Below are 25,501 nucleotides of genomic sequence, written 5' to 3'. Positions count from 1 at the left end.
ATGAGCCATATTAAAAAAATATTATTATTTTTATAAAACCAAACAGATATTTTTGTGTTTCAAGTCTCATTTATTTCTCAAATCGTTGAAAAAATGTTCATTTTTATTGTTCCATTCCCTTGTCTTCCAGCCTGCAATTTGAAAAGAGGTAAATGGAACTTCAAATAAAAAAAATCAACATAGGGGTTACACAGAACACGAGGCCAACTTGTGTTTCTGTTACTATATTTAATGTGCCTAATCCGTTCAAACACCACCTGGCTGTGATCTCTAAGTACAGTCTACATATGTACCTGATATAGCACAGTGTTAATAGCACACAGGTGGATGCTTCGATCTCTTAAGGTCGGACTGCAGGTTGGAGATCTTATCTTAAATTAAAGGTCTTGGCTTTTTTAATTCCTGTTACATTCATTTAAGGTATCTTCAAAACATCCAATTATGCTTGAAACACAGCTCCAAGTTCACCAAGTGATGTAATTGTAGGGTTTCTGGGGCAAAAATCATTTTTGGTTTCCTGAATTGAGTTTCTCAGGCTCCTGGACAGCTATAAACATGCTTTTAATGGTATTATAACACTTGAACAAAGTACATGTACTACAAAAGAGACTCGGTGATTTTTCTTTAAAGACTTACTCTCGATTTAATCTATAAAACGTGATTATTAGCCCTATTTGGGTACAAGTATATAATGCATATATATTTATACATATCTTCACAGCGGCATGACTTGATTTATGGAGGCAACGTTGGGTTTATCATAAAGGATTTGGGCCAAAGGTAACCAAATAACTCACATTAGGCACCATCTTCTCTGCTCTATCATCTTGATCTTTTCGTTACAAGGTATATTTACTTTCTCAGCCGGCATTTCACCGCAGACCATTTTTTTCTGAGGTATTCCAGAAACAGACAAGCAATGGTTTCTTTCATCAAAGACGAGGTATTTATTACATAGAATGTCTATGGTACCGATGCAAAGAACACGTGTTAAGTACTTTTTGTATATGAATATATATATATATCTATCCGTCCCGCTGTTTGTGGCAAATGTATGTCAGAGCACCTGGCGCTAAAAGCCAGCAAATACCTTACAAGATTTCAGGGAGGTTTAGTTATGATACTGGCTACCGTGTGTTTGTAATGAGAGGTCGTTCTACTTAATATCATCATCTGGAGAAACGGCTTGAGATAACGCAAGTTATTTCAGTGGAATAATACCAAGCGAGTTATATGCGAAACAGATTGGCAGGGAAAGGATTAGAAAAGGAAAAAATACAAAAACAATAAAAACTTAGAAGTTATTCATCACAAAACAGATTGGTATTTAGGAAAGGATTCAAGTAAAACGGATTGAAACCCCAATAGAAGTTCTAAGACGTTGAAGACCAAGACACTGTGAGCTCTGAGAAAAGCCTTCAGGAAAAAAAAAACGAAAAAAAGAAACAGGATCAGGAATACATTGTCATCCGACCAGGCGAGGCGAAGACAAAAAAACAGGTTGCAGGAGGCGGTTGGAATAGGAAGCGTTCCCGGCTGCCACGTATCCGGTGCAAGGCACGTGTACAACCCATAGCGACCGAGACAAAATGGTAAGTCTAGGGCATAGTTGGTTTAGCAGGAAATTGGGAGTTTTAGAAGAAAGATAAAAATAAGAAAATGAACGGTGACCGCCCTGATGCTGCCCTATCCTGACCTGGCTAATTAAGCACCCAACTATGCACGTTCCTTCCCACCTCCCTCCTACACATCCACCCGGCCCTGAACATGGATGGTACAACTAAGAAGTATTGATTATCTTGGCATGGGCTTTATTATCCGTACGCGAGGAAGGAACCGTCCAAGAAAAACTATTATCTGAATCATAGATGATAGCATTGGTTACCATGACAACATGGGTTAGCCAGCCCTCGGCCAGACATGTGCAAGTTTAATGTATTACCTCCTTGAGTTTTTTTTTAAATCTTAATTTCTATAAGGTATTCAAGTCAAGAACACAGCTACGTATTTAGCCGAACCCTTCACAAGGGAGTGGCATGGGCCTACCCCTAGATCTTTATTGCAGTGAATGCCCTAATTAAGCCCCCTTTACACTGGACGGCGTCCTCTCTGCGTCCCGTAGTACGGCCCAGTTTTAGATTAAAAAATAATAATACATTACTTGCCGACAACTGGCAAGTCAATGGGCTTTCATTCTGCAACCAAAGCGATGCTTGTGCCTCCTTACTACGACCATATAGCGATGCCAGTTTCATGGCCGCAAAAAGGACGCAGAAAGAACGCCGTCCAGTGTAAAGGGGGGCTTAAATTAAATTCAGTGTCATGTAGGGAGTCTTATCTGAGGCACACTAAAATTCAAGATCTCAACACCCGTGCCATATATATTTAGGAGAAATCATTGACACGTAGTTTTTGCGTCCACATAATACTTTTGAGTGCACCTCCTATTAATGGTATTTAAACAACCGACAACACACACACACATACACACTAACACACACACGCGCGCTCGCGCGAACGCACACACACATGTACACACACACAGGGAGCTTCCGTTAACTGCTTTAAAGCCCCATGAAATAAAAATCGAAGCAATTACTCTTCGGAACCAACTTGTGGCATGCATACTGAAAAAACTCTTGTTTTATTCAGTGTTAATCAATTGTCTTTTATTTGATTTAGACCGATTGTGTCATATTATATGAACAGCTTTTACGATGAATCTTTAAAGAACAAACTAACTGAAAAGGCAATTGAAAGCAACGAGTCCTGGAAATGAAGGAAATTCTAAGTCATTAACGGGAATTTCCCTGGAAGCAACTTGTTCTCAGCTGCCTAATAACTACCGGTAGTATATATGCTTTTCAATTGCAACCACCAAGGTGACAATCGCAAATCATACACCTCACTGGCACATAGCTTGGGCTGTGCATGTCTTCCTCGCTGATAGCTTCACTCAGAGCGCATTCAGAACGGCGCACTAACAGATCCGCGGATCAAATATGGCCGACCCACTCGAATGCTTCTTGCATAATCCCTGCGTGGAAGCTATTCAGTGTCTAATCTGAAAGATTTTTATTGGCCACCCGCAAGAAAACGCAGTAGATACTCCAGCGCAGTAGACTACTGCAATCATACTGCAAACTTTGCCTCCTGACATGCCTCTCTCTCCTCTATACCGCGTGGCAAGTCCCTGGTCGCCCTAGAGCTACAGATCCCGGTTTCTTATCTCTCCGGCGTCCCTGGCGTCACTGAGCTATCATATTAACCGCCCATTACAATAACTCCGTGAGGTCTGCCGCATGGGTAATCAGATTCAATCTCAATTACTCCTAATACAGCGTGCTGATGGAGGCCGTTTGACTATATTGGGTTTGAGCTGCATTTTGGTCAGTTAAAGAGCAATAATCGTTTCTGGTGTTAAATTGGTGTGAAAGTGGTAAAACCTCGTCACCCGCCCACCAAATCGATATGCTGTTTAATTGTATCCAAGTCGTGATATTTTCTTTTGCTGTGTTCCCCCTCTCTCTCTCTCTCTCTCTCTCTCTCTCTCTCTCTCTCTCTCTCTCTCACACACACACACACACACACACACACACACAATTATACAGAGCCCGCAATACGCAAACCTCGACTTTGAGCAACATCTTCAATGCACACGCAGGGTTCTGCTGCTGGAAAGTGCCAGCCACCGTGAAAGTGATATTGTTTCATTCGATAATCAATTTGCAGCGACACCTTGGACCGACAGCAACGTAGTCTATCATACATGTATTTTTGGAGGATTAATAAACTGGTACATAGAGCAACGTGATCTGCCGACCGCAGTAGATTAATAGCACAAAATAAATGAATGATATATAACAACAAGTGTGAAGGGATAAAGCCACGTCTATGGGTTTTCCTAGGCCTATTACAACAGTATGTTTTTTAATACCGTTGCATATACTGAGCAGCCTCAGTTTAAGTAGTGCACAGTTACATAATGTCAGGGAAAATCTTTCTCAGTAACGAATACTGTGAGTTTACGATATGCTTAATTGTTCATTAGTTCGGTATATAAATACATGTGTGACGATGCTTTGGTGTAAACACGTCAATGTAAGATAAAAATGGCCATGATTCAATAACGACTCTTAAATAAGGTTTCCTATTTTGTTTGGTAATCAGAACAATTAATTCCCGCAGCCGATGCTTGTCTGTTCGGTCTGCATGTTGCCCACGCTTGCGGCTAAATCTAATTTCCAGAACACCATTTTGTTGTTAAATAAATGCTGCTGTCTGGGATGAAATGGTTATTATTTTCTTCACTCAGTGATTGACGTCGCTCATTACCGCAGCAAGTAGACCAATCTCGATTCTTTAGTACTTAATTGTTAAGACTGGTTAGGTGCATTGCAGAAAGATTAAGCCAGTCGCCGTTTAAGATCACTCTCTATATTTTATCGGTATTGAAAAGTAAACGGGTCAAGCTCTTCATCCATCTCTTTACTTGTATACAGGCACCATATGCAGAGATTTGTAGCTACGAAACCTTAAACGAATTGTTCGCATTTATCAAGGATGAAGCATAATACGTATGGATATGAAGCCATATTAATTAAATCGAGCAAATTATCGGAACTTGTAGACGTTTTCTTAGAGTAATTGGAAGTGAATTTAATCTACCAAAAACGTAGACAATTGTTTACAAATAAAATACAAATAAATAAATAAATAAATAAATAAATAAAATAAAACACAAAGCACAGTGCATATACAGTGCATATGCTTTGCAAAAACAGCCCACCAAAGGTTATTGCATCAGGCAAACAAATCCACGTACCGCTCTGTTTGTTGGCAACGCCGTAGCCAGACGTGCAAAAGCTGCAGGTGGCCTTATCCAGTTAAAAGGGCCAACGGTATTCCCCCCTGGGCTCATTCCCAATGAAACTAACCGTCTACGTAGAACGATCCAACTCCGCGGGGATTATCGCTGAATGCAATCAAATTAAATGATTTGAATCTAAAACAAGTCTCCCAACGTTCTCGTGCAATCACCAGCTTTTCTGTACTTAAACCATCTCAAGGAGGAGGCATCTCTTAATCTGAAGTAATCGAGCGTCCCAACGTAGTTGGATCAAACTACGTAGACCGACAGTTCCATTGGGAAAGACCCCTTAGCCGTGACACAGATCCTGGGGATTCCAGACCAAGTGAGCGTTTGCCCCGTCTCATGGTAGTTGCAGAACTCTGGCAGGATGACATAAATGATCTTTTATAGACTGTAAACTTATGAGAAGGTCTCCGCAGCCTTCATCTGCAAAATAACAAGTGCTTTAGAACATACGGCTGATTAGTTTGAAATTTCTTTGACACTGTTCCCGGAGGGTCAGTTAATAATATCAATATTGTAGAACGCCTGCCTTTGGCAAACAAATTAATATACCGGTAGGTATACGCGATGCTGACTGATATAGGCGGTTATATAGGAATGTACAGCGAAGGATATCTTACAGGAATAAGTTAAGAAGAAAAGGAGAGTTTTTTAGATCAACCTTAGCAAAAATAACCAACCTAGCCTTTTTATCGCCTCGATTTCTCGACATATCTGTGCAACAAGTTGTATTCATCCCGCGAACTCTGCTCTCGTCGTCTGCTTCATTTCGGGCAGGATTGATATTTATTTTATCTTATTTTTTTATATTTACCGTTTGCTCTTAAGGCCAATTTTGCTTTAGATCATGTCTTCCGTACATGACAACAAAATTTCAATTCAATGGCAATGTTTTCTTGACTTAAAACAGGTCTAATCGAAATATTCTGAAATACAACAGGTTAGACCTGGTTTAAGTCAAAAAACATTGCCAAGAACGTTAAAACAAATGGTTGAAATCGGCTAAATAAAAGCCTTCAAAATCAAATTATACTGTCAAAACAAGCTTGGCACCTGCGTACGTACTTCTATGGCCTGTCCTTTCCAAGTATGCGTTGGCGTACATATACATGAACCTTGAATGTCACTAGTACAAGTTGTCTTTTTTGACAAAAGCTGCATTCACACTGTGGGAGTTTACCAATTAAATCTAAATATACACTGTATTGTGGACTGCCATTTTGAAGCAAGGGTAGATGTTAATAAAAAGAATGTATTGGCTCCAACGATGAGAAGATGGCTACACCTTTGGGACACTGGCTCGCTTGAAGCATAACGCGGAGTAGTTAGATAGTACTTCGTGATTTGTATTATATGTGTTTTTGCATGTCTGTTCATTTGTCTGCGCATATTTTTGTGTGTTTTGCAATGCGAGTCATACCTTCCAAGTATGTGCAAGCACCAAAAGCTTAGACAAATACAAGTTATTATATTTGTATACAGTATATCTCTGGGTATGGTGTGCGTGAATATATGTAGAACAACTTGGAGGCACTCGAACAGCTGTTATCACCAGCTAATCCCTGTCATCTGCTTTTATGTCAGTCACCTCTCTGTTATTTATCTCAGTCTATTTACGTCAATTTACGTTTTTAATCATCATCTTTTCCTGTGCTTTTGTCCTAGCTGCTTGCTGGTTCGATGAAGTTACAATTGTTCAAATATCATATTTAGCATATTAAGGGAAGAGAGATGAGAAAGTGGACTTTATGCAATTGACGTTGCCACCCTCAGTTTTGGCTTTTAGAGACCAAGACACAATAGGCAACGTAAAGCCATTTTGATTTGTGTGATGTTTTCAAAGGTTTAGGATACAATATATTCTTTATTGCATCCAAGGATACAAATGTACCACTTAATGTTGTTTTTGAATGCATTATGTAGTAGACGTAAGTAAAAATAACACGACATTTAAGGTTATTGACTTTAAGGATGTGTTATTAGAAACTACTTTTGAACAGCCGAAAATAGATAGTCTTCAGGAAAAACGTTACTTGCAGTAAAAAGCATTTTCCAAGTAAAGCTTTTAATATTTGTGTTTTGGCGCACAGTGAAGCACGCAATTGGCTTTGACAGACGTTTCAGTCTACTTTTCATACTCGCCGTGTCGCTCTAAGGTGGTCATCCCGTGCGGGTCCCTACAGACAAATTCTTACATGTAATCAATAGCAATATTATGGTGTCACCTCTTAATGTTACTGCGACTACTTCCATTAAAAGCCCATTTCTTCTTATATTCGGGCTATAACACCCATGATTCAATATCAAGCATTGCAGTAGCGTATGGAATGGTCTCAGCCGTGTATGGACTCTAGCATTTTTATTATTAGTATTATTTCCTTTCACTTGTTAGAATATTTCTCCTTTGAAGGATCGTAATTATACTATTTGAAGTAGACACCAATTTCCTATGAAAGGAAAACTAAGTAAAGGGCATGCCGTCATAAAATTATAAGAGCATCCTTCTCCAGGAACTTCATTTGCGTCTAAATGTTGCAAAAAACACAAAATAAAACCTATTACTCAATTTCTGAAATAACAGTTGACTCAGACATATTTCAATTAAACTTCAATTTCTATTGGCAATATGCAAACGTATTGTTATGCATTTTCAGTATACCATCGACCCCTGGATAAAATCATTGCTGCTGAGCACAAACAAAGGCCATAATTGCCCAGGGTACAGAAGTCCAAAGAACGCCAATTTTTTTTAATTTTCAAGATACAATGATTCGAAATCAGTTGTGAAATCTATTTAATCAAACGCGTTGCTGTTACTACGGTAGGAATGAAAATAACAATGCCTGACGCTGCCACGTAAAATGAACCTATATACTTATAAAATGATTTTTCGTGACTTTAAGCAGAATGTACCCTGGAAGCATTATGAAACTAGAGTAAGGGGAAATGGAAACGAGCTAGACCATTTTCGCTACTATAGAAAGAAAAACAAAAACAGGTTGGATAACATCACAGGAAAGAGCACAATTTGGAAAACAGAATGCTTGCGGCGGCATTGACCATAGGCCTCTTATTTTGGTGTCGTATAAATGTTATTGATATTTTTGTTAGTTCTTTATCTTAAGGCTTGGTTCAGCGTCTTGCACTCGTTGTAAATTAATTTTAAACAATTGTTGTTGAAAATGTATAGACCCCGTGGCATCAGTCACATTTTAGTGGTTATTGGAACCGTCATCGTAATCTGAAGCAAATATAAGGGACCATTCCCATACCCCATGGTACTAACAAGCTCGGTCTATGTCCTAGGGGTTTCTCGCTAAACTGCATTTAGTTTAAGTGCGAAAAAGTTAATTACCCCCTAGCAGCTTCAGTGGGCGTGACAGACATTTAAGCCTCTTAAACTGAATGCAATTTAGCAAGAATCCCCTCCCCTTAGATCGATCCTGCTAGTGCAATAGGTTTATGGGAACCCAGTCTGAGACCGTCTGCCTGTGTGCTCTTTTTTCTTAAATACATTGTCAAATGTTGTAAAGTTTGTCCTGCTTGCTTCATCTTTTTCTGTTTGGAGGCCATTTAGTCATTAAAATATTTGCCTTCATGTCGCCTTCAAACCGTTTGGAAATATAATCGATTAATACCATAATCGCATCTTATAGTATTTAAATCTGGCTTTAAGGTGCCTTAAAATATGTATCCACGTTTTGAAATATAATTTTGTGAAACTTAAACTGTATGTGCATCAAAATATTTAAACAACATTCTTATTATATTTCAAACACCCTTGAATGAAATGTGATCTTTGTCATTCAAGGAATTGGTTGATTTTATTATATATATGTAATTTCTCATCATAAAATTCAGGATTCTATTTTATCATTATTATCTTAATTACTTTTTAAAGCTTTGTCGGTATTCAAATTTCTGATAAATATTTTGTACGTAAATATTAGCTAAATTAACATTATTATTATTATTATTTTTTTTTTCAGACTACAAGACGACAAAGTATGCCGGTGGTAGCCAAATCTGACTACGGCTTCACCACAGACAAAATCAAAGGTAAGAGCCGACATACCTGCAGCCTGCAAGGATACACTGTACGGTTTTTCTTATACTCTCTCTCTCTCTCTCTCTCTCTCTCTATATATATATATATATATATAAACAGCAGTGTCACAGATGGGGTATTTGGCACTCTTTGCCTCTTTGCCTTTTCCTCTCTTTTTCTTTGTTCTTATTCACTTCATTCTTATCCTTTCTCAGTTTCATATAACCTCCACCCCTGTTTGTTTGTTTGTTTTTTTGTTTGTCATCAACATAACTCGAGAAGTTAGGGATGAATTTCGATGGAATTTTCAGGGTAGGTCAGAAATGGGTTAACTTAGAAGTGATTAGTTTTTGGCGATGATCCGGATCAATTATCAATCAATAATCAATAATCAAAAATATAGAAAATTTAGGGGTGAAACAGCATTGAATGGAGGCTTTGCTGCCTTCGCGGAGGTCTGCGCTCTCTGAGTGCTTTTCTAGTTTTCTTTATCTTTTCTCTTTTGTTTTTGAGAAAACGTTGTAAACATCCGACCAACGGTTTCCAGTTGTTTTCCTTCAAAAGTCTATTTTCTTATAGTTGAGAAAGACGAGGTCTGACATGTATGATTGACATCCAACATGCTATAATTGCAGAAAATAAGTTTTCAAAGATTCCATTTTTGATTAAGACAAGAACAATATCTGTTCTGAATTGAATTCTCTTGTCATAAACCAGTGCATGTTTCCATGGTAGCCAAAAGCAATGAAATCCAATGCTCTAATATGTTGCACAGTTGTTTCTTCTAGAGTTGTTGTTCGTAAAGCCAACGTTGACCTAGTTTGACCTCGACCTTGACCTAATTTGATTCTGAAAGCTCTACATTGGATAGCCTTCTCAGGCTGCCTTCTTGGAGAAGTACCTCAATATGAAAGTTCGCTTTTTCAGCCATATTTTATCATTTCACGTCCTCAAACCTAACGAGCTTTCTCATATCTTTCCATAAACATAATTCATCGAGTTTGAGTTTGAGTTTGTTTTTTTTTTTACAAAAGTATCAATTAAATGTGAGTTTTTTCCAGTAGGTAATTTCCCCCCCCCAAAAAGCTGAGTTTTTTATTTCGCCGCTTGGGTTAAAGATAACTTATTATTTACAATTTTGATTTTAAGAGATTTTAAAATTAATGTAAATTCTGTGCAGAAAGTCAACTTTTGTTATTATATAACATGTTCGGCCAAATTTATTTCTCATTCTTCTAGAAAAGACTAAAGAGGCACGTCTTTCGTACCTATTCAGGCTCAGGCTCATGTAAACAGTTTTCAATTTTCTTTGACGGAGAAGAAACGGATGCCAGCAAGAGACAAAATAATATCATTCATAGAGGCAATCTCTTCTCAGTTGTTAAAAGAAGCTAAATACGACTGCAGCAAGACGTACATTCTACGTGTATGTACAGTAATATATTCAATAATAAATTCATGTGTTATTTGTCTCCAAAACGCCTGTCGAAATAAAGACAAACCTGATCACAACAGTGGTTAAAGTACAGAGTGTGTAATCTTCTAGCGCTTGTTACCAGTAAAGTACAATTATATGGAGATTTAATGAAAACTGACAGAAAACGTTCCATAATCCTGCCTTTGAAGCCTCTTGGGTCTTCCCAGTGCTAGGATTTTATCTTAAAACATCAAACTAAATTGACATTTTTTCGAATTATTGATACAAATGTCACGACTGATTTCAAAGAACGAAACCCATTCTATTGAATTTATACACATATATAGATGTTCATCACTATTCAAGTTTTCGGATAGTGCATTCAAAAGACACTAATGATATAAACATGCGATAAATTTTGCTCAATAAAGTCGTATTCGTGTTGCAAAACATAACATACATATCCAAGGGGATTTTTCTGGATTAAAACAAATCTTTTCTGTTGTACACTAATAGAATTTGAAGAGGCGTTTAATGTGTTTGACAAAGACGGAAATGGGATGATTACCACGGAAGAATTGGGAGAAGTTCTCAGATCGCTCGGCGAACGACCAACATATTTTGAACTCAAGGACGCTATGGAAGCAATGGACGGAGATCGTGAGTACTTCAGTTATTTATCTTATATCTATCTTATCAAATCTTTTACATGCATTCAGAGATAAAAAACAGAGACTTGTTTTATATAAAAATGGATAATCAAGGAGGTAATACATCTTTCAAAAACTTAGAACATGAATAGCAATTCATTTTGCTTTGGTAATTTGATTGAAAACCAAAAATTGTGTCCGTAGTGTCATAAATGACTCGTATTGATATAATCACGGTTACGTCAATGTTATGTAATGGTAACATCATGATATATATATAATGGTAACATCATGGTATATGTCAAGGTAACATCATGGTAATGTCATGGTTACATCATGATAATGTCATGGTAACATCATGGGATGTCATGGTTACGTCATTGTTATGGTAATGATTGTTTTTATTGATAATAGTTACGATGTACTGGTGCAACCGTACGCGATAAACAGCCGATGGCACGTCCACATTCTGAACGCACCAAGAAGATCGTAAACTGATATTTGAAATTATATCAAGGGAAAAAGAGAGCAGTGGATAAAGACAAGGTTCTATTATATATTTATAATGCAATTGGGATACCCCTTATTATATCTGGAAAGATCTTCCGAGTATACGTGTTTGATAACCGAACGTGATTTTGTCATTTATTTTAGGCAGCTTATGAAATATCTTCAGTGAATAAAGGTCATTACTTAATTGTTGTCGGAGATGATTATTACATGACGGTACCCCCTACCAGTACCGCAGTAATTAATCTAAGGATATTTTTGCTAAGGCGAACCTCTAACTTTGGGCCAGATGGAAGCAATAAATCCGCACGCGTGCTGATGGCATTGTACTCGCTCTGCAGGAGCTCAGTGGGAGCTGGGGTTCACGCTGATATAATTAACGCTCGTTATACAACCTTTCTTGTCTTGTCTGTCTGCTGAAAAAAGTCACATGGTCTAAAGTACATTAGCACACTGAAGTAACATGCTTTACATAAGGGGCTGTTTTTATTTCCACTGATGAGCAATTAACCGTTTTGGTTGTTGTCAAAGGGACTTGGCTTGGGCCTGTAAAGTGGCAGTGCCTGAGCAGTTATGTAAATAACAACTAGTCATGCAATTATCATAGATTTCATTACAGGGTGGCAAAGAATCAAATGACTGTTTATTTATCTATCTATGAATATCCCGTGAAAAATCAAACTGTGGCCCCGGTGGAGGTCAGAGACGTCGTAAGTGACAGTGCCTGAGTAGTTATGCAAACAATTACCAGACATGTAATCATCCTTAATATTTCACCACAGGGTCACAGTAAAGAGATTAGCTATCTATTTAACGGTATTGTAACCCTTTATTATCATTCAGATACCGAAAATGAGGATTTCCCTGCATCAAATTATTCAATAATGCATCTATCTTTGTGCTGATTTAAAGCAACAGAAATCTCCTTGAAAATATAAAAGATCGGCTTTTACCCCAGGTATATTTCCTATTGCAATGTATCAGCATTGGTAACTCATCGCTTTAATCGTCAATTTAACACCTTTCTATTCTGAGGTGAGAAAGTAATCGTAACTTCCTTGAACACGATTTTATCACAAAATTGGCAGAGTTGACTGCGAATGTATGTGCTGCAATCCCGTGCCTCGTTTTGGTTTAAATACTTTTGTTGTGGAGTGTAATTAGGATCCCCTAATTACAGATTTTTATTAAACAAAGGCATAGTTTTGCTTTATCAACGATAGAATCTGAACTAAGGCGTTTAAGAAAAATCGCTGGCAGGGTTTGGGGGTACTAAATAGTGTCATTAAATTGGCAGGTAAAGGAGAATTATGAGAAACCGCTTTTTCAGTTTTTGCGATTTTTGGCGTCACCCGTAAGATGAAATGTGTAAATGTCAATTAATTTAGTCACTGAACACTGGAGATTTATCTATTACCCAAAATAATGTATGTAAGGCAGCAAGTAAGGAGTTTTGGTGACAATATCCTGAATCAACTCTCAATAGCTTATTTAAAAGGCTTACATCAATTCTGGGTTGGTATCGTGGCTCTTTGGGTTTTACTGCCTCGCTGACACGCTTCAAAGTTGTGTTTCAAAAATGACAATCAGCATTTTTCACCTTGGCGCACTCAGCACAACATTTTCGTCCAATTCTTATTATTTAAGTGCAAGCAGTTCAAATATGAGACTCCTTATTATCTATGGAAAAAATATCCAGAGTTCACGTGCATGAAAACAAAACGTGATGCCACAGTCAGTTATTTAAGACAGGTTAGGTAAGATCTGCAGTGTATTAAGGCCATTGCATCCCGCACGAAAACGCAGTAGATACTCCAGAGCTGTAGACTAAGTACTGCAATCATACTGCAAACACATATGCCTCAAATTTGCTTCGAGTTGGGAGCTTATTAGCATATATGAAACATGTTTCTATCATGCTGCTAATCTACTGCATTAATGCTCCTCTCTGTACAAACCTATGTACTTTTTGGAGTAGAATTGCAGTAGGCTATACTGCGTTTCTACTGCAAATATGCTCCACACCACTACTGCGTTAATGCTACTTGCTACTTTTCGTGCGGGATGTACTTAATTGCTGTGGGAGATGATCATTAGATAACGTGTAGTTTGCACACCGAGAGAAAGAAACAAAGACACAGTTCTAGACTTGTCAGACGCACCCTTTCCAATTTCCATCATGAACGCCATGCCAGTTAAAATGGTTCGATTCATCGCAAGCGAATCTTCCACATAATATTATGGCTTATGATGTAGTTATTCGGTCCATTTCTGGGGAAATGTCAGATTGAGATGACTCCTCCCCACTTCTACTTATTGCCTCGAAGATAAAAATGGAATAGAAATAAGGAAGAAACGTCTAGATATATTAGAGAGAGAGAGAGAGAGAGAGGGGGGTTACAGGGCTTAGAATACATGTAAGATAGCACGTACAGCTGCATTCGTCTGTAACAAAATTCGATGCACATAATTCGCAAAAATACACATTTAATGTAGTTGCTTTATTCGCGTAACCACAAGTGGAATAAGATTGCTACAAATGTATTTTTATCGGATTCGGCTGTCATGGCCAGAAACTATAACCTTCGTTAAAAGTTCAGACTTTGATGGAAGAAAAATTTCCGAGAATAATGCACAAAACCAGTAAAAAAAAACGGCAGAACACACCCAATGTTTCCTGCAACGTCAAATGCATTGTAAAAACTGAGCCTTTAGGATAGAGGAAACACGTGTTTAAATTATTAGGAACAGGTTCTTAAACAACACCAATAAAATCCACGTGCCAAAAAAATAGTGTATTATTGAGACATACAGCGATAAGCAGATAGACTCCACCCCTTTCCGTCCGCGTGTTGTACACGCAAATTGTTTCCAGCAGAAGAGGACGGGGAGGCTCCACCCCTCCTAGGCAGAGAATGATACTGATACACTAGCACTCAAAGTATGATAGCACTTATTAAAAAGAGAAAAAACAAACTGAAATTGTCATTAGAAACGACTATCGTTTGACAACGGGATTTGTGGTGTCTAGATTTTCTCAAATTAACTAGCGAGACGTCCAACTACATCATTATGGTGCTTTTCTTTATAAGTGGCGTTGTTTTAAGAAATTGTTCAATAATTTGGGTAATGTATCTGCATATACCAATTATCATTCCGATAATATACTGTAAAGTGAGTCTAATTATCCTTGGTAATTAACAGCTGCATGCGTCATCCGTCGAAATAACGTAAATGGAATTTGCTATATTTAGTCGAGGTTGATAATGAAATAACCGTCATAGAGCCCTGGAAACTTCATTTCTTGTATCCCGGTATAATATGTCATCCTGTAGACCTGGGTTGGAAACCATCTCCGGCCTTGATGTCAGAACCATGGTTCGCGGGTACCGGTGACCAGGTGCGTTCTTTGAAGATGACGCGATGATCGCTGTCATCAAAATTGCTTTTAATAAGGGGTAACCAATACACTGTCTTGTGAAAATTCATTTAAACAGGACTTCTTATGACATAACCAAATTACTTTTATTGTGAGGCAGAAAAGAACGAATAGGTTTATGCCAAGTTGCACACCTCTGTTGTTGTAATGCCTTAGACTAGTGCGTGTAAAGTTCATTTCTGTTCAAGCACACCCAGCTTAGGGTCGGTTTTTTTCTCAAGTGCACGCAACATTTTGTTGACTAATCCATCCAACGCGGAAACCATTGAAATCTTACAATTGTGCTCACTGTCATCTGGCAGGAAATGCGTCAAAGCTTTCGCCGAGACGGAAATTACCTCTTCACATCTTCGGCGTTTAAAAGGTTGACAGACAAACACGTTGATTCCGTCGTCCCAGTTCTTAAACTGTGGACAGAGATATCGCTCAGTGTATTGATCATGAACCTAAAATCGAACCTTAAAATGTTGCAAATGCGCTTTGCTTTTTATAACTTATGGTCATGACAGTGAAGTTGTACGTATACCTACTGGTACGTACATGTATGTAGAAGCTTTTACTATAATAAACAAATATACAAAATAAATAAATTCGAAAGCAGGCGGCAAGTCGACGCAGCATTATGTGCTCGCCTGCGTTATTTTAACTAATAATAAATAAATGAATTAATAATGATTATATAAAAGTAATAACAATATGTAGAAGCGAGCGATTTATCATATATACAGATACTTTAAAATAAGGTTTATGTACGTGATAGTTGCTTGAATATGTATGCACTGAGCATGGATATAATTACTCAATGTGGACCATGACCCTGAAATCTTCTTTCATACATAAACCTTGTCTTTGCTTTATAGCCAGTTGTGTTTTGTACGTATGAAAATTGTTCACATGCGCCAATGCCTAGAATATTCATGTTTAATAAAAACCTGAATACAATAAACGTGTTTCACGTTAATTGTCACCGTGAAATCCTGCAAGTGTCCATGTCAAAAATTGTCTTTAACGATCCATCTCCTGTTTATCGTGTCTTAACATTTTGTATTATATTAGATCGGGTAATTAAGGTTTTACGTACACCAATGGGGGGCTCGCTGTCCTAGGCTTTTGTCCGAATTGCAAGACCTATCAACTTTTCATCTATTGATTTTGAGAGATTAAAACTCACAATTTCTTGGATCGAATATCAAGCAAACATCATACATGTTATCTGAACCATAATAAATCCTTCGGATATCTTAAGTATACATTGTTGTTCTGTTTTCTGAGCTGTTCAAAGCTCGGGGATTCATGAAACACGTAAACATAGCGATCAGTTCCATTATAAAAAAAGCCATGGGACTCTGCTGATAATGTCAGCCGGATTGTCTGTTGGTTGTTGTTACTGACATTTTTATAACTTGATGAAAGGGAATATGTTTTCAAGCCACAGATTCCACTGAAAGTAATTGTTTCACGTAGTGTTTTGAAATAAAATCCAGAATTATCAACGAGTTGGGTGATATTAGGTAGATACTTTGGTTTAATGGTATTCAACGAAGCTTCTTTATGCGGAATACAGAATTACTCGGAGAGAAATGGACCAAATGTCGTGCATTTGGGAGTTGAAATTGAGGATTGTTTTTCAGACAGAGACAAGCATTTTCTTTGAGGTGTCTAATGTAATAAGCTTCCCGTGTTGTTCAATTTCATTTGTTTTTGTTTCGCTTCCATGAATTGTTTTCATTGCTTAGTTTGTGAATTCTTAGGCGATGTTGCAATTGTTATCTCTTTCTCTCTACCACACTTGTTGTTACATGGTCCGTTTTTCCTTTTCATCCCTGGTTGTGTAAAGCAATAACAAGTTGTCAACAATGATTGCTTGTTTACAATACTTAGATTACAATTTCTGATGCAGTAAAGGTCACTGATTGATTAAATACACGCGGGACGCCGTTACACTAACTGTTCTATTCGGTTTTACGACTTTTACAGAATAATCATATTACGGCAGTATTATTTAACATGTGACGTTTGTTTTTTTGTTTAAATTGCATCATTTGGCACAAGCCAAATAGTATGTTTTTTTGCTTTATTACTTTGTTATCGAAGTGAAGCCTACATCGTTTAACCGTCACTTGCTTTTGTGATTAAGCAGCGTTCTTCTGAATTAAAACAATCCTCTGGGTTGATGACAGTACACTAGTGCTAATACGTGCATCAAGAGCTTTTCCTGGAATTTTGATCAGCCGCAACGTTACATACGATAACAGACGCTCATTCCAAAGCAAGATTACCGAGAATTCAAATATCGAGGGCGGACAGCCTGTGTCCTCGGTCGCTAACTAGCCGCCGGCCATTGCTTTGAAGAAGTCTCCGGTGTATTAAGTTGACTACCGTACATCAATTTTCCCGGAGTGTTTACCAAGAATGATCCATAGTTTGACTACAGAAATGAGAAATGGAGATATTTTTGGCATAAATGGTTCTTAATATTGTTATTAGTGAGGACACACACAGTTTCCTCCATTTGCCTGGGTTGGATTAATCTGCTGGGAGGTTTCGTATCAAACATGGCGGCTGTCCCAAAGGAAGGCACCGGAAGTCACGTGGACGGGATGTGTGTTTGACATCGTGGAAGACACGTGGAGATATGTGTGGAGATTTAAAAAGATATTCAGATGGGGGGGGGGGGGGGGGGCATGGGATACACATAGGTATATCCACCTGTTCACGTCGGTTGTTTTTCCTATATATCTCATAAAAATTTTATCATATTGAATATTCTGCCGATTTTACCTCTATATCTACGTAATACTGTATATCTTAGCAGACTTATGACCGTAAACACTGGCAGGTCAGGATTAATTATAATTATTATATTCTTTTGGGAGGTTGCTGAGCAGAGCATGAGGAAAGCAGCTTAGTAGACGAGGACAGTTTTGCTGTGTGTGATTTGTAGAGTCCAGGGATGCTTAATTTTGTCTCGTTTTGCTTGAAAACTAGTTTTAGGAGGAAGTAAATTGATTTGGGGGGGGGGGGGGGGGGGGGCATTGCTCACTCTCCCAGGGTCCGCCATAATGGATATAACAACACAATATGTATATTGTATTGTTGTTTATAAACATCTACCACGTGTATCAACGAGTCAAAGCGCGCAATAGGTTTGAAATATATGCATATCAGCTTCTGTATGCAATAAACCGATGGTGCCGGAGATTAATTAGCATGACTTTAACCGTAACATTTTATGTGTTTCAAACTTGAATACCGTGGTTCCTTACATAGGAGTCCGTGTTCTATCCAGCATTTGGACATGACAACTTTCATTTAGAAACCTGCATCTCACGATTTCCTTTCACAGAAATAAAATCCTTAAACCCGTACATCCCTTCGGGAGTAAAATGAGCGTACTAAGCAGTTTATCTTTGGTAAGAAGATATGGTTAAATAATTACCATACCTCTGAGAGGAAGAGCTTTTATTTCATTTTTAAATTGTTTACCTGAGGTTTTCCTTATGGGATTTGCAGGAAGGCATGGAGCTCAACGTGACTTTTGAAATTTGTCCACGGAGCCAACATTTATCTTTTAACTTTGTTATGTCTTATATACAACCATAATGTTAGGTGATGTATTGATAACCATGGTTGTATAAGGAGCGGGGAGTGTTTTGTAGAGTAACTGAGTTGATTAACATGCTCTTATGATGCTTATACAACTGCGTGTAACGTAAACGAAGGGAAGGCTGCTAGAGATTGCATGAGGTAGAGATAGAACTGGAAAGAAAGTGGCGCGGGAACCAACTAGAAAGTAGTTAATAAATAACATGAAAGGATATACGGTAAAAGCGTTGTATGTGCTACCTCGCGTAACAGCAGAAGATAATGCCAACTACTTCGTCACATTACCATCAAGACACATATGCAGTGAGACGTACACTGGGACCCGCCCATATGTCAACCACGCTGTTGTTACCACGTTGCCAAGCTGTTGCCTCGTGGCAAACACGTGCTCCAAACGTGGCGTGATAGCTTGGAAGGTTCCCATGGAAACTAACACAACATATCCCATTGCAAGTAGAACAAAATTATTTTGGTTGAAAGCTTTTGTTAATTGTTTCCCTGAGGGATCGATTTTTTCTGTCAACTTGTGTAGTTATATCGTGATTAGATTAGAAAAATGATTTAGACGTCACTTTTGTTGTGCATGTCTTTCATATTTCAAAATACATATCTCAAATTAGTAAATGCGACGTTTATTTCGACAAAATAAGCAACCCACCCATTTTCAGTGACCTATACTAGATAAAACAAATATTCATTGGTTTTTCAAAAAAAAAAAAAAAAAAAAAATCCCCTATACAGTTCAATGGAAAAATCAACAACATCTTCAATTTTATACGACCGGAAGTTGGTTTTGAATTTAGCAAGGTTGTGGGAGGAATAGTGACCCTAGGAATGGACGTCCGGGCCCCGTGTGATAACTGCAGGTTTGAGTTACCTGGCTGTGTCACCTGTACAAAGTAATGGGAAACTGACAACGGTTCCAGGAGATTTATACCGTCCCTGCCTGCTTCACCGATGTAGCGTGATAGGGGCCATTCAGAATGGGGGACTAACTAGGCGGAGGGCTAAATATGGTCGACCTACTTGAATACTTCTATTCAGTGTCTATTAGCGAATTAGACGGCAAGTTTTGTAGCAGGTCACCATATTTGACCTTCGGCCTAGAAAGTCCCCTATTCTGAATGTTGCCATAGACATGATAGAGAGTCCAGGGCCGTAGCCTCCTGGGGGGCAGGGGGGGGGGGGCAGCTGCCCCCCCCCCTGGAATTTGGAATTTTACACACCACACCCTCCCCCCTCGGTAGCTTCACCCCCTCGTGTCCGCTTACTGCCCCCCCCCCCCTGGCATTTTGCTCAGGCTACGGCCCTGGAGTCCGCTTCACATTCATTTGTAGAGGCAAGCTTCGCCCTAGATTTTGACCCACTTAGGTGATGCTAACCCTAACCATTATAACTATACGGAGGGCGGACTTTCTGTTACACTGACCCTCAGTTTCGTTACACCGGGTATACCTTGAAGGCTCCATGGCATTATTGAGTGCGATTTGCTATCTGCCCACGATAACCTCCACAAGGCATAGTTTCGTTCTGTGACCCAAGACTTTCCTTCAACTAGATAAAGGGTTTATGACACAAGAGATAAATAATTCTAAGGGGAAGGAAGGCTTTGAAAGATCCTGGTGTTTTGTCTTAATATTTTCAGTTTTCAGTAAACGTCGGATTTGCTTTACATCCTTTATGAGTATCACTAAACCATAACAAAATTAATTGATGAGCTGAATGGACGTGCTAGCAACACAAGTTATCCTTTACTTGCTACGTCCAAGTTTGAGAGAATTAAGTATTTGGAACTCGAAAAAATGAAGCTAGTCAAGTTTAACCAAAATGCAAGGAAGGTGCTAGAAAAAAAATCAATGATAGCTAGAATGTTTCAATCCCTGGAAATATTGATACTGTCTCTTCTGACGTATCTACACATGCAAGTAGAAACCAACATAAAGCGAGCTATGCGTTTTGTCTTAATTAATTTGCAGCACGAAATGTGGATTATAATTCAAAAGTCACGCCTTGTCTCCAGACACACAAACATGCTGCAATTATCATGGATTTCCAGTTTTCATGAAGCATTATTACTAACTTTGTTGTAACGAGAAACCATTTATTGCATTTCAAAAGACCATGGAGGCCTACACAGAATTTGAGCACGCTTTCCATTGGCTAATATTGCTGCACACAATATACATATCCATAATTAAATTTCCAGAGACCTGCATTGTCTTCAGAGCCAACACAGCCGACTAGCGTTCCGCTTTTCATGATATTGAAGCGGAAGCTTCACGTAACCGCAAATTAATCTGATTTCAGTAACACATAACCACACGTCGATGGGGAAGATTAGCGTTCGGATGTCGCTTTCAAAGACTGCCAGAGGAAGCGTGGGATTAGCCGAGCTTTGAATTAACGAAAAAACTTGAGTTCCCCCTATGCATCACCGTGTATAATGGGTCGAGTATTAAAAGAATCGTGCCTCGCAGTATCAAAGATCCTTTTGTCGAAACCGATTCTTAAAAAAGTATGCTCCATAAGCCTATTAACCTCAGATAGCTTGTTAGTTGAGGTCAGCTTAGCAGTGCCCGTTTTAAGTCGTTCTACGAACGTCAAGCCCACTTAAAAGTGGTTGACTTAATTCCATTAGTCGACTAAATGAATCCCCGGAGGATACAAACCGGTATATCCACGCAATTAAAGGGTTTTATTTTCTTACAAAAGGATAAAATAAATAGCTTTGTAATTACAGATTTTGTAAAACGTACCTCACACGACCAATATAATTAGATGTCTAAGGTTAGAGAGTTTATAGATTTAATACCGTATTACGCATAGTTGCTTTGTGTGAAAGATGATTATAAGCCTCGTGGTTTCTGTTGTGTATCTCTTTCTAAGCCGGTTTCTTTCCCAAGGGGACACATATACATGTTAAATTGGGTATAAAGCCGAGTAGTGGTTACACATGCACAAGGCAACATATATATATAAAGCATTCTGTTTTAATGACAATGGACTTAAAGCACACCAAAGAAATACCATTTTTGTCATATGTTGTCATAATCAATATCCATTCCAGTGCAAAACCAAATGATAAAATGTGAAAAAGAAAAAAAAGATATGGAGATAAGATCAGCTGTATGTAGTAACCTTACTGCAGTACTGTTCAGCGATTTTCTTTCCACTTATCAAAGTTGGGGCTTATGAAAATCGTGGTGGCAATCACTAGTACTATAAGCCTGTTTGAACAAACTGTTTACCGTTCTTTTCTCAGATGGCTACAAGCCTCTGTTAAAGCAAGAGTCCGTTAATAGGTGTGTAGTGCGTACACTCCTTTGATCAACAACTTGTATTGAATATATATATAATGTTGCTTTCATGGAATCCTTAGATTGATGCCTGACACGCCCACTGAATGTGCTAAACGATAGTTAATTACCCCCTAACAGCTTCAGTAGGCGTGTCAGACATCAGCAACATCAGTGCAGTTTAGCGAGAATCCCCTCGGAGATAGACCGATCTTGCTAGATCGATCTAGATACGGGAATGGGGTCTTAGACTGTCCAAACCAATGCTTGAAAGCATTTGGTATTCCCGGAGCTAAGGTACACATGTCATGGCCTTGCAGCAGTATAGCGTAAAAGCTACATGTTTGTGTCAATGGCCTGCATGGGCAGTCTGGGTGTGAAGTGCCAACCATACCTGGTTAATACAACACTTGGGTGGTGTGCAGGAGCGATTTCAGAGACTTTATCTGACAGTCTGACGGTCTTCCGACAGGAAATGTTAGACACCCGTCAATGTAAACTTGAAAATCTTACCGTCTTCTGGAAGACCCAGAAGACGCCTTAAATCCGCCCCTGGTGTGGACTGTATTTCCTTTCTTCACAAGTCCCCTCACCAAAATATCAAAACATACATGTAAAACATGCTAGTTGAAATAGAACCAGCAAGAATAATCTTTTGCGTGAATAGCGTGCCTTAATATGTACATCTAACAAAACATACAAATGCACACACACCTACGCCACCGCACAGGTGGGAGGGAGACAGGTAGACACACAGGTGAACAAGTACAGAGAGATAAAGAAGGACAGACGCGCGGACGAAGAGGCATGCACACACGCACATACTCACGCATGCAGGTGTCTGGAATTGCAGGAAAACAAACGGGCATCAGGGCAGGCAGAAATAATTGGCCAAGAATACAATTGTACAATACAAACAAAATAAGAATAACCCTTGCAACTCAAAACCTTTCTTTTCTGAGACTCCCACGGACGTTAATTGTGTTTACGAGTTTTGCCTTTCAAAGCTCGGCTATTTTGAGAAGTGTCATAAAGAAATGCATGCCAAACGACGTGTATTGCCTCCTACATCGCCATTATGTTTGTCTTTACTTGTCATGAGAGAAGCTGCTGCTCAAAGAAATTACTTTGTCATCCATCGACAATGTCAACAGCTCACATGCAGATTATTTACGGCGCGTACCCATTAAAGATAGACCAATCCTTCTCGGCTATTTTCGAAAAGTCGTCTAAGGCTGCGTTCACATGAAAAATCTATTTTCTAAAGATCTAAAAATCTGTTTTCGGTATCTTGTGATCACGGTCTGTGCCCGGAATACCCCACGGCGTATTTACGGGCAGCGCGAGCCAGTTACTTCCAAAGCTGTAATTAATTCTCGGCGCTGCCAGTAATTACGTGGGATATTGTTCCATGTTTCCTAAAAAGCTTTTTGGTCCGGACTACTTGGAGTTTGTTTCTTCTCTGGATTGCACACTTCAATTCATGCCACGGGTGCTCAGTAGGTTTATTATCAGGACCCAAAGATGGTTTCTCGAACCTCAGAACATTGGGTTTCTGCAACAAATCACTCACCAGACGAGAACTGTGTGCAAGTGTGCTGTCATGGTGAAGCCTGGATCACCCCCCAAGCCCCTTCTTGCAGATGGAATGAGGTATCAGTTGGTAATGTTAGGTTCAGTAACCCCAGCACTGCCAGAACTTGGCCAACCAACAGTAGGAACAAGTTGGTTTTGCTGAAGAATCAAGGAATTTTTTCTTGTATGCCTTCGATTGTCAAATAAGGGCCCGTAGACATGTTGCAGAATGCTTTTTGGAAGGTATATATGTGCAGGATAATATCGCTTGAAAGCAGGCCGCGTCGCCTGCAGGAGATAATTACAGTACGCGGTAGACACACACGCTATAAGACACGTGGCCTTTAACAAGCACACCTTAATGCTAAATGTGTGCAAATTTGGTTACATTTGGTGGTGTCTTTTCAATTGAATGGGCATTTCTTTACTTATGTGAAAATCACGTTGAAACTCGGATTTGAGGGGGTATACATGTAATGAATGTGAATAAATGGTATGAACTATTGATATCTTCACCGCTAGTTTGTCTTTTCTGTTTCACTAATCAGTTATGGTATCTGGAATGAAAATCACTACTAGTATTTATAATAATTTTCACCTGTGATGCGACCATTTATAAATAAAAGTGCATGATACTGGAGGTGGGACAACCTTTTTTGACCAATGTTGCATTGCCATTGTCAACGCACGTAGGCCTACTGCTACACAATTTTAAGTTGATCAGCTCAATGTAGAAGCCGTTTTAGGGCCCATTCCCAATGAAACTATCGTTCTACGTACATGTATATCTATTCAACTCCGAGGGGACTGTCGCTGAATGCAATCAGATTAACAAATTTCCAACATACTAGTATGGCTCCATTCAGGTCAAGAAGAGCCGAGTGCTAGCTAGGCCGCGACCTAAATATGGCGGACCTACATGAAAGGAAGACCGCGTAATCCTGTAATGGTCTCTCTGCCTCTCACACGCCCTCCCCACGCGTTGTCCCTGCGGAGGAACAATCATTAAATCTCGGCTCAATTCATCCGGTCGAGATTCGACGCGTGGGGAGGTTGGTTGTGTTCAGCGTGAGTCCGCGCAGAGTTGTATCGATCCATGTAGAACGATAGTTACATTAGGAATGGACCTTTATAAAACTTCATGCTATGAAATCAGGGCCCAAATTATTTGCTATGATATTATAATATAATATATTATTAATATAATATGATATTATTTTATTATACGATTCCGCACGCCTACCTCCGCAAAGACGCCGCACGAAAAGGATTTACGTACGTGCGGCTACCGCGTTGCAAATATACATGAAATCTAGGCTTAAATTCTAAAATCCTTCAAACTTGATGGCATTCTTGCCATAAGACTCTTTTAACGGCATACATAGATAAAAGGAATAGTGTCCTGAATTCAGTACAGAAAATAATTGAAAAGCTTTGCTGTGACCCTGCAATCAAAGACATCGTTACGCTACGTGACAAAGGGCAGAAGAAATAAATTGTTATAGCTTTGAGGAATAAACGCTGTCCAATTAACTGTCTTCAAGTTGTAGTGTACTGAAATGTTGCTCGAAGATGTGCGACTTGTACCCACGTAACTTTTACTAGAAGGTGTGTATTAGCCACAGGGCATAATTATAGAGGGATGCGTTCGAATGTTTATAACTCATTAATAGCGAGTCAGTACTTGATTTAGTGAGAGAAAGCATAACGAGATGATAATGATAACTTAATGTGAATTAGTTGCCTGCAGATCTGTATATTGAGGTGTTAAGAAGACGCCTACCATAACACTCATCCCCGAGACATCATCATCAGAGATATCAGTATCTTCAAAACATCGTCATCAGAGATACCGGCATGACAGGTAAATCTGCACGTGTAGACGATATCTCGTGGCGTTCCCAACCCACAGGCATGGGACTTAAGGCCACACGTCCCTGTGCAGCACGATTCTTGGAAATTCTCTTGGGTATATAGCACTTTTCTTTTCTTTTCTTATTGCAAATGTATATTACACATAAAACCGTGGGCCAATTTACGATCTATGAATCGTTTTTTTTTTTTAGCTATAAAATTTCACATCT

The 25,501-nt window shown here is 38.9% G+C and overlaps 1 protein-coding gene across 1 annotated transcript in view; it reads left to right on the top strand.

Moving 5' to 3' along the window:
• Positions 1-848: 848 nt before the first annotated feature.
• The window catches only part of LOC106167992 (uncharacterized), a 35,914-nt gene continuing 11,261 nt past the window's right edge, over positions 849-25,501 (top strand). Inside the window, exons 1-3 of the mRNA XM_087011741.1 lie at positions 849-1,592; positions 8,866-8,935; positions 10,858-11,001. Of these exons, the coding sequence (XP_086867867.1) occupies positions 1,590-1,592; positions 8,866-8,935; positions 10,858-11,001 (217 nt within the window). The 5' untranslated portion in view covers positions 849-1,589. The remainder of the gene's footprint in view (positions 1,593-8,865; positions 8,936-10,857; positions 11,002-25,501) is intronic.

The sequence above is a fragment of the Lingula anatina genome, chromosome 4, assembly GCF_051362555.1.
Source record: "Lingula anatina isolate TDL-2025a chromosome 4, LinAna3.0, whole genome shotgun sequence".
Lineage (NCBI taxonomy): Eukaryota > Metazoa > Brachiopoda > Lingulata > Lingulida > Lingulidae > Lingula > Lingula anatina.
Note: the sequence above shows the minus strand (reverse complement) of the source record. Positions and strands in the feature narration are given on the sequence as shown.